The 18,217-nt window shown below is 30.2% G+C and overlaps 3 protein-coding genes across 10 annotated transcripts; 1 reads left to right on the top strand and 2 right to left on the bottom strand.

Moving 5' to 3' along the window:
- Positions 1-3: 3 nt before the first annotated feature.
- Positions 4-9,688, bottom strand: LOC126917107 (zinc finger FYVE domain-containing protein 9). 6 transcript variants are annotated; one of them, XM_050723568.1, is made up of 15 exons: positions 9,553-9,688; positions 9,292-9,451; positions 8,987-9,185; positions 6,471-8,711; positions 6,306-6,385; positions 4,617-4,794; positions 3,960-4,178; positions 3,757-3,879; positions 3,523-3,687; positions 3,303-3,462; positions 2,812-3,227; positions 2,498-2,741; positions 2,315-2,435; positions 2,070-2,231; positions 4-1,943 (listed from the first exon to the last, which is right to left on the bottom strand). In XM_050723568.1, the coding sequence occupies exons 3-15, from the start codon at positions 9,042-9,044 to the stop codon at positions 1,788-1,790; spliced, it is 4,323 nt and encodes a 1,440-aa protein (XP_050579525.1). In that variant the 5' UTR covers positions 9,045-9,185; positions 9,292-9,451; positions 9,553-9,688; the 3' UTR covers positions 4-1,787. The 6 variants fall into 6 exon arrangements, with proteins under 6 accessions (XP_050579525.1, XP_050579528.1, XP_050579527.1 ...); XM_050723571.1 differs by having other exon boundaries at positions 3,960-4,151; XM_050723570.1 differs by having other exon boundaries at positions 8,987-9,106.
- A 1,472-nt stretch (positions 9,689-11,160) lies between these two features.
- LOC126917122 (ubiquitin carboxyl-terminal hydrolase CYLD) lies at positions 11,161-16,567 on the top strand. 2 transcript variants are annotated; one of them, XM_050723643.1, is made up of 11 exons: positions 11,163-11,942; positions 12,038-12,179; positions 12,253-12,474; positions 13,033-13,208; positions 13,288-13,404; positions 13,465-13,688; positions 13,763-13,935; positions 13,993-14,289; positions 14,359-14,474; positions 14,541-14,757; positions 14,834-16,567. In XM_050723643.1, the coding sequence occupies exons 1-11, from the start codon at positions 11,463-11,465 to the stop codon at positions 15,022-15,024; spliced, it is 2,355 nt and encodes a 784-aa protein (XP_050579600.1). In that variant the 5' UTR covers positions 11,163-11,462; the 3' UTR covers positions 15,025-16,567. The 2 variants fall into 2 exon arrangements, with proteins under 2 accessions (XP_050579601.1, XP_050579600.1); XM_050723644.1 differs by lacking the exon at positions 14,834-16,567 and having other exon boundaries at positions 11,161-11,942; positions 14,519-14,631.
- LOC126917155 (repressor of RNA polymerase III transcription MAF1 homolog) lies at positions 15,181-17,753 on the bottom strand. Of its 2 annotated transcripts, none has more exons than XM_050723732.1 (5): positions 17,609-17,753; positions 17,379-17,528; positions 16,916-17,197; positions 16,727-16,846; positions 15,181-16,651 (listed from the first exon to the last, which is right to left on the bottom strand). In XM_050723732.1, the coding sequence occupies exons 1-5, from the start codon at positions 17,689-17,691 to the stop codon at positions 16,582-16,584; spliced, it is 705 nt and encodes a 234-aa protein (XP_050579689.1). In that variant the 5' UTR covers positions 17,692-17,753; the 3' UTR covers positions 15,181-16,581. The 2 variants fall into 2 exon arrangements, with proteins under 2 accessions (XP_050579689.1, XP_050579690.1); XM_050723733.1 differs by having other exon boundaries at positions 17,388-17,528.
- Between the last annotated feature and the right edge of the window lie 464 nt (positions 17,754-18,217).

Genomic DNA, 18,217 nt, shown 5'->3' with positions numbered 1-18,217 from the left:
ACGTTACCCACACAATATTTTCTTTATTTATTTACATCACTTTCTATTGCGAATTACAAATTTTAGCTTTTTTGTCAACTTGATCTGCATGCTACATTAACAAATTACATATTTTAAATCTACTGTATACAATTCCTTGCAGTCAAGTAAATTTGTTGCAATTATACTCTTAATTTCTATATTCAATTTTTATCATGTTAAACAGCTTTTTAGATAATCTTACAATACAAGCAATAAAAAATAAAATTCTGCGCTCTTAAAATATGTGGATTTTCTTTTCCCAAATTTTTAATAACAAATATAAACATTTATATATGTCGATAATCACATTGCTTACAACAATATAGAAGTATGTGTTATTCACTATCTTGCTAATTGAAACTAAATGTTATTATAAATTTCTGGTATTTCATTATGTTTCGATACCGTGCGATACCGAAACATCAAATTATAAAGATTCAATATAACTTCTAAAACATTACAAAATAGAGCAAAGAAAGAAAATTTACAGATTAAATCACAAAAATACTATATCATAAGTCAGAAGAATGTTTTATCTACTGATTATTGTTAACTATTTTCAAAAACAAAATGTATGCTTTGACAATAAAACAAACTTACATATTTCAGCTATCATACATACATATTTACAAATTATTATTAGTAGTTACTATTATCAATATTCGTGTCATAAATATTCCCATATTTAAATCCTTTCTATTGAAATATCATAGAGTTTATTTCTCTGCTAAGGTCAACATCAAAGTACAAAAATTTCACCTAACGTAAAAGTTACAAAATTTGATAAAATTGGAACATTATTGAAAATTAAACAAATATGAGGAAATTTCCTGAATCAATTTCTTTTCTGCAATGTATAAATTATATTGAACCAAACTATGCAATTTCTTTTATCATAGTCACAATATTTAGTTTTAAACCTTAAGCCCTTGATTAATTATTCAAAATACAACAATTTGTATCTCATCGTCGTATCATTATTTGTATCATTTCTATCAATATTTAATAATATTTAACATATATATATAAAAAACAAAATTGATTTGAAATGTTAAAAACTATTTTGTTAAAGAATCCTTACAATTTAAGATTTTGTTCTTATTAAATTATGGAAAGATAAATAAGAATCTTTCAGTTTATTACATTAATATTTTTAATACTCTTTTGACAGAAAAGTACTCTTAACTATCATTATACACATATTACACGAATAACAACAAAACAGATATATTTACACAATAACAAATAATGGTACTTCATTTTGATTTTAGTCGCAAAAAATTTTCCATTGATATTTCTTTTTTATAAAATTTATATGTATATATATATATATATATATATATATCACATATATATATATATATATATATATATATATATATATATGTGATATACAAAAATTGTGATATCAATGTTCTTTCCTCATAAAAAGCAAATAAATTTGAGTTCCAAAAGATTAAAGCTAATACAATTTAAAACAATTTTCATTATCTATTTAACTTTAAATTTCGTAATTTCTCTCTGTTATAATTATACTCAAATATGATTCGATATATTTTTATAATATAAGCGCTGTTTTTGTGTATCATTATAGATAGATAGTATTCAGATAGAAAATATTTTTCGCTCAAAAGATCTATTTTTTAGTAGTTCCACGAGTTTTTTAATTATACATTTCAGTCGTGCACGAACATCACGAGCTTTATATTTCTACTATGTTATATTAATAAAAACGTTAACAAAACAGGAGCGAACGGAGCAAGGTTTCAATCATCGAGTATGTAAAAAATTAATTCAAGCACAATATGCGTATCTTGACTACTTTGCGCTGCTTTATGCAGAACTTGAATTAATTCGTTGTCTAAACTCTTCATGTAGATTGGAGGCAATTTCATACCTTCGCTACCGGCTTCATAACCAACCTAGTATTGTTATAATTATAATTTTATTATATTTCTCTTTTCAAAGAAATTATTTTAAATGACTAAAATCTGATTATTTTTTCACACTTTATAAAAGAAGCTTATAAATTGTCACATTAAACTTACATTGTCAGGATGAATAGTTGTTCTTACACCAAGCTTTGTTAAACCAGCATTGGCTAATAAGTCCAATAACTTCACTAAGGCTGTACATGTTGCTTTCGCTATATTTCCTGATAATTTATTTATATCCACAGGATCATGAACACCATTCGGATGATCATCGGACTTTAAAAAGATAATATTCTATGTTATATATTATAAATATAATAAACAATTCAGAATTTATACCATATTTTTTCTAAACGTACATTGATGATAAATACTTCTGTCCATCGTATAAATCTACTCGTTCCTTTATAATCAATACCATTGTGTATTCGGATTGAAGGAATACCATCCATAGGTCGTCTATCAATAGGACTTTTTACCCTGAAAACATGCAACATAAACTTAAATAGATGATTATAAATAATTATTATAGTAATACTTACCCTACATTGAATTGCACGTCATTATCGACCCACTTTATGTTCACTGTTTCATCCGGCTCGGGTGCTCCTTGTCGACCGCATCCGATCGAAAAGTCTTGCATATTTTTTAGAGCTGCTTTCAAGGCTTCCATTTTCTCTGGCATTATTTCTACCATTAATCCATCCTCAACTATGCTAGATTTCGCTGACAAACCCATCGATGATTTCAATGCTCCGTTAATCACGATAAAACTAGTACCTGTTACTGTATCGATTGAACAATTACTTCCAAATATTCAAATAAATGCATAAATAAGTAAAAATCGAATACGTACTTGTTCTTGGATTATTATTGATACTTATCGCTTGCGTTTGATAAGTGCTTTCATCACCGGTATTAGTTTGTATACAGACTAAATGTGAGTCAGCAGCGATACTAAAATTTGAAGCGTATGCTAATACGTGATCATTCGAATTATTTAAACCTTTGATCACTTGATCGTATCGATTTCTCGGAAACATTACATCCGTCATTCTATTTCTTAAGTGAATTGTTAGTCCCCTCACACTTGGTAACGTGTACGCAAAATTTCTGAAATCCGCTAAAACCTTCATAACTGTATGTCCTATTTCAAAGTATAATGCATCTCGAAACCGAACCGAGAACAACGGGCATGGATAGTAACGATATTCTGCGCCCAGTCGTAAAACAAGGCGTAACGGGAATACTTTCGCCCATGGTGTTTCCCACCTATAGATATCAAGACAGCAAATTGATCCATTTTCAATAGCTATTAAATTTGCATTATACCTTAAAAAAACAAACCTGTGAACTAGGAGGCCAAATAGGTACGGGCCAGGAGGTAATACAATTTTTTGCAAGCATTGCGATGTTTGTCGAATAAACAAGAACCCTGCGTGTTCCCGAGAATCCAAGAAATTTCCTCCCTGGTATATTAAAAATCCCAATTCGGACACAATGTTTCCTGCATGAAATCAAAGTAACATAGCATTGTAAATTAATTAATATAGAATATAAATAATACCTTTCATAGCTTCGAGACGTAATTGGTTAATAAAAAGAAGCAGATCCTTAGGAACCCGGGTTTCATCAGGTAATACCTCGATTAATAATATAATTTCATCTTGTCCGACGCAATCCAATCCTTTCGAAGTTACATTCCAACATGTTTTATTAACACAACAATTTACTACAAATAATGAATTTATTAGTAATTGTATAATATCTGAAATTATATGCACCTTTAATTTATACTTACAAGTTACTATTTTGACATATGCATAGAGATTTCGATTAATCGCAAACATAACAGGTGGTTCACATTCATTTTTCAGCGTTTTGTATAGAAGATTCTCGTCCGTTACAGCATGATACGATACCTCTGATTTATATATTTGAACATATTTATGTAATACAACATTAACATAGAACTACTATCCTGTAAATAAGATTATTACTTACGTCCTTTATGTATCGTTACTGTTGGTGGAAGCGCATTAGGGTCTTGTGGCACATAACTTTCTGTATTTGGGTCAAAACGTGGTAGGTTCTGTTTCTTGACAGACGTACTTGGTGCAGATGAGCCAGGTGTTGGTATTCTCTTACTACCAGATTTCCGGTATGGTGGTTTCAAATCCCACGACATGTCTAGTTCTGTCAGGTCACAGCCAGGCCTTATTCCTGTGTTTTAGTTAGAGGTGCATAAAACCAAAACAAACAGGAAGGAACAGGTCCAGCGTAAGGGTGAAATATTTGAAGGAGGTGAAATGTAAAATATAATAATAACTTGGACAGAGGAGTGTAACTTTAACTCAAAGAACTAAAAATATTATAATAAGGTATGTTAAGAGTAAAGTGTAAAGAGTTATTACATAAAGTTGTTGTAGATTTGAATAATATATATTAAGCATTAAGTGTTAAATATTATACAGCTATCTGCAGCCAGAAGCATAGTTCTAATATATCAATAAAAATAATTTTTGTGATAAACCAAATCATATATTTGTAAGGCATATAAAAACTGAAATATTAACTTTCAATAAAGACAAATTCATTAGCAATGCATTTCTTTTGATTTAAATAAATCTAAATAACATAATATTTATGACCTTCACTCACCATCACTGAACATAACAGATTTTGAAATTTCAGGCCGACTCTTTGTACCATCTTCCCTTTTAAGGACTCCAACGGGTACCATAACCGTAGGAGGTGGAGGCAAGCCGCCAGCTAACTGTTGCAAGGGTGGTATAGTTGAACAGTACTCCATGGGATTATTTGGATTAGGCTGTCTCCCCTATAACCATTTGTCGAATACTCCTAACATTCATATTTATTTCTTTATCCAGCAAACACAAGCCATGCACATAAAATATCAGTACTTTTCAGTTAATTGTATTTTAATTATGTTTCAATATAATGAAATTATATTTTACTAAATATCTTAAAAATCTTATCTTGTCTTAGAAATATTAACTTTAAAAAAGAATTTGTTTGCTTTGAAAAATTCACAAAAAGCTTAAATAAAGTAAACAAGCACTATTAGCAGTAAGATAAATAAAATGACAAAGGATATATATGTTTAACAAAATTTTAATGTAATATTTCAAGCAACTATTTGTTAATAACTTTGTACAACTGAATTAATGCAAATTATGAGAAATCTTTCATATTTACTGGATATTAATTACTATTAAAATAAGAAGCAAACAAGTCACTTTTCACAAAAATACTACAGTTCGAACACATGCCTTATATTTGCAATGCATGGCAAAAGAAATAAGAAACATTCATAATGTACAAAGAACATAATACAAACAGGTAAAATACATTACTATGAATTTATTACCTAAATGATTTAAGAAAAAATTTTAAACAGTGAACATTTATTTTTAGTTGAAAAATATCAAGCTTTTGTATCAAATTAGTATCTTCTCATATAAATGTATTCTAACAAGAAAGAAGTATTCAACAAGTTGTTATAGGTGGTCATAAAACTCATACTAATTCACAATTAATTTAAATTAATTCACAAAGTGAAAAGCTTCTTCTAAATTTAATTTATACATTTATTCTGAATTAGTAAATTCAACAAAATATTTACAAATAAAAAAGAAGAAATAACGTAATAAAAATTGAAGAAATTTAGGAGATTAATGAGTCTTACAAGATTCCATTGCAAGTTGTTTTCAATAGAAATTAGGAAATTAATAAACAAAAATTTTCATTGAATATTAATATTCATAAGAATGTAGTAGAAATCACAATCAAAGATTTAGTAGTATAATATCTCATATTGCTATTTTTGTAAACAACTGAATCAAATTAATGAAACAAAAGATTAAAAATAATTGAAAGTAATTATTCAACCCTATACTAAAATGAAAAATATGATAAGCTACTCAGTATATACTTTGTGTCAGTGAAGAGAGCTCCAGAAGTGTTACCATCAATTATTAATATGTTATAATCCCATTTTGTAGAATTCGTCAATACGACGATATAAACAAATAAATCGAAAACATAAATAAACAAACCAAACATGCAAATATGCAAAATCTAGAACGCAAACAAACCGAAAATATATAAAATAATGTGAGAGAACAATTCAAAGATAAAAACATTTAATCAAATAAATATACATATATTTTTTGACCAGTTCTACAAATTGTTAATGGTCCGTTATAAAACAAGAGTAATACTTAAAGAACTCTTCTCAATTTCTTTGAGAATAGTAAAATTTATATATTTACATATAAAAAAAGATTCATACCACTATACATATAAAATAATTTATATCTAACATACCTGGGGCGAATTGATATCATTATTATTCATACATGTGGAATAACCAGAAGACCATTCTCCCATACCCTGCTCTGTTTCAGCTAAAAGGATAAACATTTTATTTCCGAATATTATAAAAAAAAATGTTAAAATAATTCCAATAATATTAAATTGAAGAAAAGTTACCTTTAGTAAGAAGCTGATAACAAGAAACACAAACGCGTGAATCAATGTTTCCTTGATATTCTAATTTATATTTCATATTACAACATTTATTACATAACACTTTTCCGCATGCCCGACAATGATGTCGTCTTTTGATAACGGTAAACTTAACATCACAGAGCATGCAGCTAGGAGCATCGCTATCGGGAACCCAGAATGGTGGTTGTTTTCCCAGAACTGAGCCAGATTCCGGTAAAGAATTCTCTAAAATATCCGGCGAAGATCCTTGCTCCTCTTTTATACCATCAGTATCTGATTGAATTTGATAAGATGGTGTATCACTTGTAGAACCAAGTACTTGGTGTTCTGTACTATTGTTTGACAAAACAATATCCAACGTTTGGGGACGTACTGGCTTCTCTGAATCATTGCTAGTATCACTTACATTTGGTCTTGTGTAAACATCCACAGACGTAGATATAACATCATTATTATGTTTTGTCATATCAATTAATGTATTTGGCTCAGATGTTGTTGAAATTCTTTCTTCTGAAATATTATCAATATCACTTGGCATTTTTAATTCACAAGCTTGATTATATTGCGTAGAATTTCCTTTCTGCTCTTTTAATTGTATCTCAGTTCTGCCATCATTTAGTGATCCTTGATTAATATTTGAACTATATGTAGGACTTTCTTGGCTGTCTTCAATATCTTTTGTATCAGGCACGCATTCATTTTCTAATTTCACTTTATCATCTTTAGCTATATTAACTCTATGCAACAATTTTAATTCTTTACCACTTGGATTACTTAAAATATCTTTGTGTTTATTTAATCTGTCTTCATTTAATCGTTCATCAGATTCATGCTTCATTAATGCATTATTTAATAATTCTTTGTCCGTTTCCTTTTCCTGACAGTCAGATACTGAAATGTTTTCTATCCTTTCATTTAATTCTGATTCTATCATTTTGCGAGATTCTACAGAAGTATCTGGGAAAACTTGGACATTTTGCTTATTTTCATCTTTTTGATCTTGAGAAACATTCTGTGCTGTATTTGTAATATTTTCATATTTATTGCAGCTTTCCCTTAATTTTTCCTCTTCTTCTAATTCGGCTAAATATTTGGTCAATTCATCTTCTGATAAATTATCAATGTTACTAAATCCAATTGGCTTACATACTGAATTTAAGCTGCTCCTATGTTCCTCATTTGTACCAATATTTTCCACGCTTAATTTACTTTCATTATCTTGCAATTGTGTTGTAGACTCATTTTCATAATAATCATCTTGTATATAAGTACACTCAAGCATAGAATTTTTTTCCTGATCTATCCTATCAGAATTATAGTTATGTGTTTTGTCATTTTTAATTTCTGCTTTATTACTTAATTCAATACAAGCTTCATTTAGAACAACTTTTTCAGGAGGGTCTGTTTTGCTTTCCAATGGTTTGAAATTTGTTACATGAACATTTTTTACATCCTCTTTAATGTTAGTTTCATATGTAATTGGTAATTCTACCGTTATGGGTATTGTGGCATCCTGATAGCTTTGAACAAGAATTTCTCTAGCTGGATCAGGTATATCAACTGTCTGTTCATGTGGTATACTTTCATCACTATCTTTAGCACTGCTCTGAATTATCTGAGGTACCTTAGTCTCTAAATCAGATTGTATTTCTGAATCATTTAATACAGAATGAATGCAATCTGAACTTCCAGGTGGAGCATTAATGTACTCATTCAAACTGCTGAAAACGTTGCTAACACTAGGTTTCAGATTAGACTGGTTCAATTTCTTATCATACCTATTGTCAATCTTTGGGCTGTTGTTACTATTTTGTTGTTTTTGTATTACCTTTTGCGATATATCATTATATATTGCTAAAGAAACCTGTTCAGAATCATAAGATGAAACAGATGGTTTTTGTATTGACTTATTATCGTTTGTGCATTCTTGTGTATAAAACTGATTTACATCTGTATTTTCTATTGTTGTCTGTTCTGTACTACAATTAAGATTCTCAGAACCTATATCATTTTCATTAATACATTTGTTTTTTGTATTTATTTGTTGCAAGTCTTTATGCCTTTCTACAGGTAATATAATATCGAATTCTTTATTTACTTTCTTAGGCTCTATTAGAAGATAATTATAACCTTTTAAAGCTGAAGGTTCTAAATTACATTTAACTGAAGAAGATGACGCATTGTTTGTTGAAAGATTATCAGATGCTATTTGCTCTGCACAGTCTGAAATATGTATTCATTATATTAACATTAACAAATATGTAACATTAACAGTATCAAAAAATAAAAATATCTCTATCAGACATGAAATTATTTAAAAAAAAAAACGAAGTTATTTATAAACCAATTTTTATAAAAAAGAAATTATAGAATTGAAATTGTTTTAATAGAAAAATTATTTTACTTAGAAAAAGTTATTAAGAAAACCAGAATTAGGAACTTTATAGAATCTTGAGTATATTTAAAACAGAGATAAAAACAAACTAAATAAATTTTACCTTCGTTAAATTCGAAATCGTCCAAAACCTTGTCCAAATCAATAGCGAATTTTTCCATTGCGTCGTTAATGTTAGCTACGCCAATTCTGAAGTCATTGAATGAACATTCCTATCCAACTTCTGATAATGGTAAATACGATTCCATTAATGGTATCCGTTCGAACGAAATGTACGACGTAATTTTAGAATTTTGTTGTAGCTAATTCATCGAAAATATTGAAATATTGAAATATGAAATGTGAAAAAGAATGATCGATGACAAGTTACATGCACGATATTCTTAATCTTTCAAAAAAATGCCTTACAGTGAATCACTGTCATTCCGCGTGAAGAAAGAATCACTTTGCATTAGGTGTCTTCAATCAGTACATATATCTTGGCAAATCGGTTTTCCTTTATTATCCATAATACGCAGTCGGTGACATCAGTAAAAAAAGTGGATAATCAGAATGGTCTGAGTTGCGCCTGAGAAAACGAAATGTAAAAAATCAAAAAAAAAATAACCATAAATTTTTGATCATCACGTGGATTAATTGACAGTGGAATAAGCACTTGTACATACTTACACACTACTTGTCTGTAGAACTGTCATTCTATGCAAACTCAGCAGAGGCAAACGTATCCTATCGATAAATCGAAAAATTTATTCTCTTATTCTCGATTAATCGATTATGTTCGAAAGAATATGAATTTTATAAGTTTTAGCTAGTTTTAGTAATTTGTAATCTTGATTTTGATCTCGACATTATAGAAAAAGATATAATAATTCAGATTACAAAACTTTAAAATAATGTAATTTATTACGATGAAAATTTACTGTAATAAGGTTCATACTCTACAAAATTTATCTCTGTAATGTAACAATATCAAAAAATGATATCTTTTATAATGAAGATTCACGTGCTTTACACATAAAATGATTTTAACCATGATTAATTAAATGTCTTATTATCTTTAGATATCATAAAAAATTTATGTATAAACAAGTATAAAAAAACATATAGGATGATACACGATCGATTTATTCGTGGGCTGAACTTTACTTTAGGGATCCAAATATTATAAACTTTTTTATTTGTCGAAATCTTATAATTTTCGACATGTAAAATGTAAAAATGAAAATTTTAAATCGCGGTTCAAAAGGTAAACTATGTAAAACTAGTCATTTTTGGGACATTTTACATGTTACTTTGACACCATATTGACTTATTTCCATGCTTCGTCTAATGAGTGAAGTCCGTAGAGTCACTGACCGCACGAGATGACGGCCATTTTGGCGGGTTAATTTAATATGTTTGGCTCACTAAACTCTAAACTATTGTGAGGCGGCCGATTACGTTAATACAAATTAACTTTTTGGGAATTGAACTACAGCTACAGATAGTACGCATATGTAAAAAATAAAATCGAATTAGCTACCAACTAAAGATTAGATGAGAATAGAGGTTACATCTACGATGATGAATTTGCCGATCGCCTGTGGAACTTTTTGCGGTGTCAACCTGTAATGTTTCCGTCATAACCAATAATGTTTTTTCCGTCATAACCACGATTATATAAATAGGTCTCGATAGACATACATTGAAACCTAAGGAAAACCGTCCGAAAATTTAGTCGTGACTAGTTGTGAAAAATAAACATGGAAGACAAGATGTTTCTTGTGATGCTATGAATGTCTCCGACAGAAATAGGGATGCTCCACTCATTCTTGTCCGTCTCGCAAGAATGCGGATGTTTTTATGATCTATTTATTTGATTATGTTCATAACAACATTAATTTGATGGGATTGTTGATGGAAGCTCGAAGACACTACATTTTTTAATAAGGTAAGCGGAAGTCAAGAGCACATAACTTTATTTATGCGACCAATCAGATGTCATCTGTATAGTCCAGTCATTGGAATGATAGAATGGATAGAAGCCAACATGGTGTCAAAGTGTAAAATACCCTAAAAATGCTCAGTTTTACATAATCAACATTTCAACCAGTAGATTCTGCAATTTAAAATTTGCGTTTTCAGATTTTACATGTTGAAAACTATAACTATAAAAAAAGTCTATAATTTTTGGATCCCTAAAATAAAGCTCAATCCAATGTGATGAATGAGAACACAGCTTAAAATTTCCAACTAGTGATTGCCAACAATGCAACCCATCTTCTCACTATTAAATACCCTACATAGATTGACAGTCAAAGTGCATTCTTCTGCTTGAATTTGATTGTCACGCGTAGTTATTCGTTCATACTCTAAACAATATTTCTTTAAATAATTTTACTGGATACTCTCAAATCTTAATAATACACTAAGTAATATGGATGTAGAGTTTCTATTTCTCTGCATTTCCTTCTATATTTGTCTAATTTGATCTAAAACAAAAACTGTACAGTGACAGAGATAAACGTTTCTCTTTATCCGCATGTTCCGCACATGTGGTTGATAAATTATTTTATTATGATGATCGTCTACGATTAATCATGGAAAAGCGGAATTCCAATAATAAAGAAGACCGACAGATCTCACAGTATTTTGTCGCCAAGCAAAATACCATTCTCATGCGTATGTCCAGTGAATGTGACAAAAATGTCAATACATTACGTCTCGGCATGCTGGTCGAAGCTGTCGAAGATTTAGGAGATAGCGCACTCAAAGTACGCGTGATTGATACGACAGGATCCGAAATTTGGCGTGGCACTGAATGGCGATGCCACAAATTTGATCTGATTTCTGTTACACCAGAAGTATGGAAATTTCTACCTGCTGTGTCAGTCCCACAAGAGAGGGTTCGCTTGGCAAATTACAAACACTTATGCGAAGAACTTATGAGTCTAGAAATAAATGACACTGTTTGGTATTGTGCTGATCCCTCGGGATGTACTAAATTTTTGGCTATTATTAAGTATATTGGACCTGTGCCACAGCTTGGGCAAGGATATTATTTTGGCCTTGATTTGTTGGTAATTCCATGAAATATTTTGTGCATTGTTGTTTATATCCTTAATATTTTTTACTAAATGAATATGAATATACCTATATGACAATATATTTGTAGGATGGCGACCAATTATCTAAAACTGCTTTAGTAAGCAACGAATATTTTGTTTCTACTCACTCTGAAGGAAGATTTGCTACACTAAGTAATATTTTCCCAATAAAACCTGGAGGTCCTACAGGTCTTGCAAAACCAGATAAAAGTACAAAGATAAATATTCTATATTTTTCAATTTTTGTAGAATTTTAATTCATTAATTGAATATTTTATTTCAGATTCTTGTATAAAGACTGAAACAAGCAATAATTACACAAATGATAAGAAAAAATCTGTATTGGATACAATACCACCTGTCTTATTAGAAAGATTTACTCTATATGATGATAATAAAAATAATAATAGAGACCAAAGATCTATGTCAAAAGAATATCATCAATCAATAAAATCAACAACACATGAAAATGACAGCAATGTAGCCAAGAATACCACCACCCATGGTAATTACAAAAATATAAAAATAAATTTTAAGTTTTTTCAGTTGATTGCTTATTCGAATAGTTTGCTAACTTTTCTAAAAATTCGGTGTAGTATACTTGCCTTTACCTACCACATGTAGTAGAGGGAGTTAAAAATAACTCAGATGGTTAAAAATAACCAGAATCTTAGTCTCACTCTGTACTACCGGCAAGCTTTTTAGTGTTGTAAACTTCTCATAATTTTATTATAAAATGGCTGCTGCTTTGCAAAACATCCCCCTCTTTGTATTAGAACATAAATGGAGTAGTGATATTGAATCAAATGTGTATAGTGATATTGAAGGGACACTTGGACGTTCAAGTCCATTGAGTTGTAGTAAGGAATAGTAGACATTCTTCACTCTACTAGCGTTCCATATTTTATATTTATTTAGCACGTTAAATTACATTCCATCTCTTTTTTCCTTTAATTTCAATACACAATTACAGTATAATTGAGCTTTTTTATGAAATGCTATTAATGCTAATGTTTTTATTTTGATTTCAATACATGAGTATATATTTCTATTATTATAACAGGTAATACACTTGAAAAGAATGAAAATAAAAAATGTGGACGAACAGAAAACTTAGATTTAATTGTGGGTTCAAATGTGAAAGTACTGTTGGATTCTGATGTACACTATGGAATTATTCGTTGGATCGGAACTCCCCCTGGTATTACTCCTGGTAAATTGATGGCAGCTGTAGAATTGGTTCGTATAACATAAAAACTAACAATAAAAAGTAACGTTCAAAAAAATTAAAAAGAAAATATAATTGTTTTATTTTTAGGATGATAATCACCCATCTGGTACTGACGGAACATATAAAGATGTAAGATATTTCCATTGTCGACCTCACAGAGCTGTTTTCACGGATCTTGATCAATGTTCACAATATGATGTCATAGTAAGTATTACCATTTTGTATATTCTTTTTGCAGTCGTATAACGAAATATATTTATATAGGCAAAAATTGATGATCCAACAACATCGATGAGTACAGATAATTTCGGAAATATGGAAAGCTCTGTTATTGTTGGTATGGTACGACCTATTTCTGTAAAAGGAAATTTGGAAAGTATTTGTGGAAAATATCGAGGAATTCAAGGTCATCACAATTCGTGCTACTTGGATGCTACTCTTTTCAGCATGTTCACATTTACTAGCGTTTTTGATAATCTTTTATTTAGGTATGAATCAAACCTGATTCCATTTTCATTTTTTCAAATTAAAATGATATCATACATAATATATTGCTTTTTAGACCACCAAATGAAAAAGATTGTCCACAGTACGAAGAAGTACAAAGGGTACTACGCGAAGAAATTGTAAATCCACTTAGGAAAAATATGTTTGTAAGGGCAGATCGGGTGATGAAGCTCCGGACTTTACTTGAAAAATTATCGTCTGTGTCCGGGCTCACTAGTGAAGAAAAAGGTATTTGATCATAGATGAATAATATGTTAATAAATAAAATTGTTTAAATTTTTTCAGATCCTGAAGAATTTTTAACGTCCCTGGTTGCTCAAATTCTGAATGCTGAACCATTTCTTAAATTAAGCTCTGGTCAAGATGCATATCATTATCAACTTTTTGTCGAAAAAGACGATCACTTAAATCTTCCAACTGTTCAGCAACTATTAGAACAGAGTTTTCTTACGAGTAATATAAGATTAAAAGAAGTTCCTTCGTGTCTTATTATACAAATGCCACGGTTTGGAAAATCATTCAAGATGTATCAGAAAATTCAACCTACATTATTACTTGATGTAACGGATATAATCGAGGATTGTAAGCATTATTATTATGCTGTAATATAAAAATATTGTTTATCAATCATGTCTAATTTTTCACTTGTAGCTCCAAGGCAATGTACCGTTTGCGGAAAGCTGGCGGAATACGAATGTAAAGAGTGCTATGGACAATGTGGCGTTGGACTTGAAAGCATTGCTTTCTGTTTGCAATGTTTAGAAAAGGTAAAATGAATAAGCAGGTAGAAAAAACTAAACTTCTAATACAGAAGTTTTAAAAAATTTGTTTAGGTGCATCGACATGAACGAAGAACAAATCATGAACCAAAGAAGCTTATAGTACCAATGGAGTTCGCTATTTTACAAGAACATTGTTTGATCCCACGATTATATTTAGAATTATCGGCTGTAGTTTGCATTGAAACCTCCCACTATGTGTGTTTCGTAAAATGTGGCTCTGGTTCGGAAGCGCCGTGGTGCTTTTTTGATTCTATGGCTGATAGGAAAGGTATTTCAATTATGTTTTATAAGCTCATATACTGTATCTTTATTGCTGACTAGTAAATTTTCTCTTATTTCTTTAGGGGAACAAAACGGTTACAATATACCGGAAATGGTTCCATGTCCGGATTTTCCATATTGGTTAAGCGAAGAAGGTGGAAATTACCTAACTGAATTGACAGACGACCGTCATCTACCGGAACATGCAAAACGACTGTTATGCGATGCATATATGTGCATGTATCAATCTCCTGATGTTATGATGTACAAATAAGTTAAATTGCCCGATAATTTAGGTAAGTTAGGTCTACAGTTACTATTCAATGAAAATAGGCGTAATGTTTGTGCTTGTTGCTTTATTTATTTCGTGTATGTGATAAAGACTTTATACTACTAAACACAAGAGATAAAGAAAATATCAATGCATGGCTGAATTTTGTCAGCTCATAAAGTTTATTCAAATGTTGACAGACAAACATGTAGTCTTAAGGAAACTAAGGTTATACACATATATTATACAAATTACCAGATAATCACTGTTTTGAATCAAAAACTAGTAACTCCAGTATAATGTTATTTTTTAAATTCTCCAGATATATGTATACATATATATATATATTTATGAGTGACATAAAATTAAATTTTCCACTCTACACGAAAGTTACAGTAAAGTCTACTAAGTATTGTAAAGTTTATACATATTGCATGATCTAATCAGTTTATTTAGAATGAATTCAAAATATTGAATTGAAGTCTTTATAGTGCACAAAACTGAGTATTTATATATCAATACATATATTAGAATCGTGTATATTTATCAAAAGTAATATACGAAACATAAACAATTTTATATGAAAAGCTTATCAAAGACATTAAGAAGCATCAGATGACTGATTTTCATAGCAAAGAGCACAAACAGCTAACAAATTTTTCGTAACTTAAAAATATAATGACTAGGATTCAAAAGTTAACGTTGCACTTTTAGATCTATTGTTGCTCTCATAATTTTATACTCCCATTTTATAATATCAAATTAGATTTGTTTTAATTTTCCTATTGTTACTATCATAATAATTCTAAAGGGCTCTAATAGAGCAACATAGCACAACAATAATTTAGAATCCGTTAAGTTTGTTGCTTTGTTATATAAATTTCTCTTTTAATAATTGTTGATAATAAAGATCTATTTTGATATCTTGAACATTTCACATAGAAATAAAATCTAATTCTTAGACTTATCAAAATTTGATTACTATATAGCAGATTTATATGTTTAAAATATTTTGAATAGTGAATGTATATATGAAAGTTATAAATTTATAAGGAAAACAACATAATTTCAAGATCATACAGTATTGTTCTTCTGTTTGATTCTTTGTTGACTACAATTACGCTTTAATATCGTACAAAAAAAAGAAACGGAAAATTAAATTGATTAAATTTTCTGTTAAAAATAAACATCACTGTAAGTGAAAATAAACGAAATAATTGTAAAACTTGAAATGTATCACTGTACATAATAAGTTACGTACAGTAGTGCCGCGTTAATTAACCGCGGCTCGGGATCATATCTGATCAGTTTTCAAGAGAAGTATAATTCTAGAAAATTCTAAGTACTCCGTTGAATGCAAGAGGGATGTCTGAAACGTTTATTTATTTTAATTGTGTAACGTCAGAAGTTTCGGGGAACTAGTTCTAAGAACTAGTGGGGATAGTAGCGGTTAGTTAAACGTAACACTACTATAATAGGTGAAATTTAATGTTCATTCATGCCTCTGTATGGCAGAACAAATAAAGATAGTGATGAAGTTTGTAAACATGTATTATGAATTTAGTATCTGTCTTCATCTTCATCCATGGCAAAATCACTGCCAACACCAGAATCTAACACGTAGAGAGGACTGTAAATATACATTTAAAAAAATGATAGAAAATATAAGTAAACAATAGTTGAACTGAAGAATGATTATACTCACTTTATTGCTCTGCATGGGAAAAACACAATGCGTTTTAATTTCTTATTATAGAAGAAATAATTAAAAGACCACAAGCAGCCATCTTCTCCAAATGGATCAGATGCAAAATCTGGATTGTAACTAAAATATTTTCACATTCTTAACTTTATTTAATATACGCCTTCTTTTCATGAAATTCTAGATATTTACCTATAAATATCACATTCATTTAAAGATATTTCATGATCAATGGCAGCCCAAAGTGCCGTTCGAAGAGTACGATAGTGATCAACCGCGGTTGCACTCAAATTACTATCTACAGCATTCATGACCCATTGCAAGCTTGGTTCTTTACTGAATTCATGACTCTTAGCATCAGAAAAATCATAATCTGGATGGAAAGCTGAATTCAAAGTGGCAATCAAATAGAATAATGTTTTTCTACTGATTGTATCACATAGTGGACCATCTTCATCACCAGAAACACTGCGGCTGGAGCAAAAATATGGAGACATGTTAAATCACTCTACAGGTAACAGATGCTGTCAAAAAATAAACAGATATTCTTTTATAAGGTATTGTAGATTTTTATAATTTTTATTATTTAAAAGGATAATGTTCAGATTTCTAAATTTATTATTTCATTACATCTCTCATCTACAATTTTTAATACCTAAAGTACCCTTGAGCAGGTGATGTTCCTAAACATGTTTGTGGTGGTGATAAAGCTTGAAGATCATGTGGAGTAAAACCTTGCTCTGCATTGAAACGTTTATACAACTGTTTATCATTTCCAGCCATTTTGCAAGAGTAACTCTCTATTCTGTGGATCAAGAGAGATAATGTTTAATATTATTTTAAAAAATAGTATATTTCCACTAAACATGTTTGCAATTGTCTTACCTGCCTATTATTTTGCTGTCTCCAGTCTTGATGGACAAGGCACTGTTTATAGCTTCGAAACGTGTACTCTCCAGCAATTTCATCTTGTCGACAAGCAGCAGTTTCCTTTTACGTTGTGTAAGAACAGCCTCTCTGTATTGAATATCCTTTGTGCATCTCTTAGTGTAACACTCCTGTCATTAATGCCCCATTACATAGGAGCTGATGACCTTTAATGTGTTTTTCGACTAAACTTGACCTCGTTTCTCAGTCGGACGGTCAAGGTGTTCAATATAATCGAAAATTTAGAAAATTTCTCGAACATCGAAGACTTATTGAGTCTTTGTACATCTTTCTTATATATATGAAAATTCCTTTCCTTTTCGAGTGTACGAAATTAATCGTGGACGTAATGATTTTTCCCGCGACGCCGAGCTTGTACATCACAGATCTCTAATTAAAGATATCGAGACGAATTTACCGTCTGTACGCAGTCCGATTTCAGCAATCGGTTCTCAGATTAAACTTCAGCTATGACCAGCGTTGCTTTCTTGTCGCTGGTGCGAGTGACGTGCAAGCTAAAGAGAGGGAAAACGGCGTATAAAACAGACAAGACGGCGAGACTACCCT

The sequence above is a fragment of the Bombus affinis genome, chromosome 6, assembly GCF_024516045.1.
Source record: "Bombus affinis isolate iyBomAffi1 chromosome 6, iyBomAffi1.2, whole genome shotgun sequence".
Classification (NCBI taxonomy): Eukaryota; Metazoa; Arthropoda; class Insecta; order Hymenoptera; family Apidae; genus Bombus; species Bombus affinis.
Note: the sequence above shows the minus strand (reverse complement) of the source record. Positions and strands in the feature narration are given on the sequence as shown.

Coding starts and splice junctions, on each gene's coding strand:
- LOC126917107 (XM_050723568.1), bottom strand. CDS start 9,044: ATGGAAAAATTCGCTATTGATTTGGACAAGGTTTTGGACGATTTCGAA. Junction 6,386..6,470: donor TTATCAGCTTCTTACTAAAG/GTAACTTTTCTT, acceptor TTATCCTTTTAG/CTGAAACAGAGCAGGGTATG. Junction 2,232..2,314: donor CAGAAGTATTTATCATCAAT/GTACGTTTAGAA, acceptor ATCTTTTTAAAG/TCCGATGATCATCCGAATGG.
- LOC126917122 (XM_050723643.1), top strand. CDS start 11,463: ATGGAAAAGCGGAATTCCAATAATAAAGAAGACCGACAGATCTCACAG. Junction 13,405..13,464: donor GTTCACAATATGATGTCATA/GTAAGTATTACC, acceptor ATATTTATATAG/GCAAAAATTGATGATCCAAC. Junction 14,290..14,358: donor AACGGATATAATCGAGGATT/GTAAGCATTATT, acceptor TTTCACTTGTAG/CTCCAAGGCAATGTACCGTT.
- LOC126917155 (XM_050723732.1), bottom strand. CDS start 17,691: ATGAAATTGCTGGAGAGTACACGTTTCGAAGCTATAAACAGTGCCTTG. Junction 17,529..17,608: donor GACAGCAAAATAATAGGCAG/GTAAGACAATTG, acceptor CTTGATCCACAG/AATAGAGAGTTACTCTTGCA. Junction 16,652..16,726: donor TTCCCATGCAGAGCAATAAA/GTGAGTATAATC, acceptor GTATATTTACAG/TCCTCTCTACGTGTTAGATT.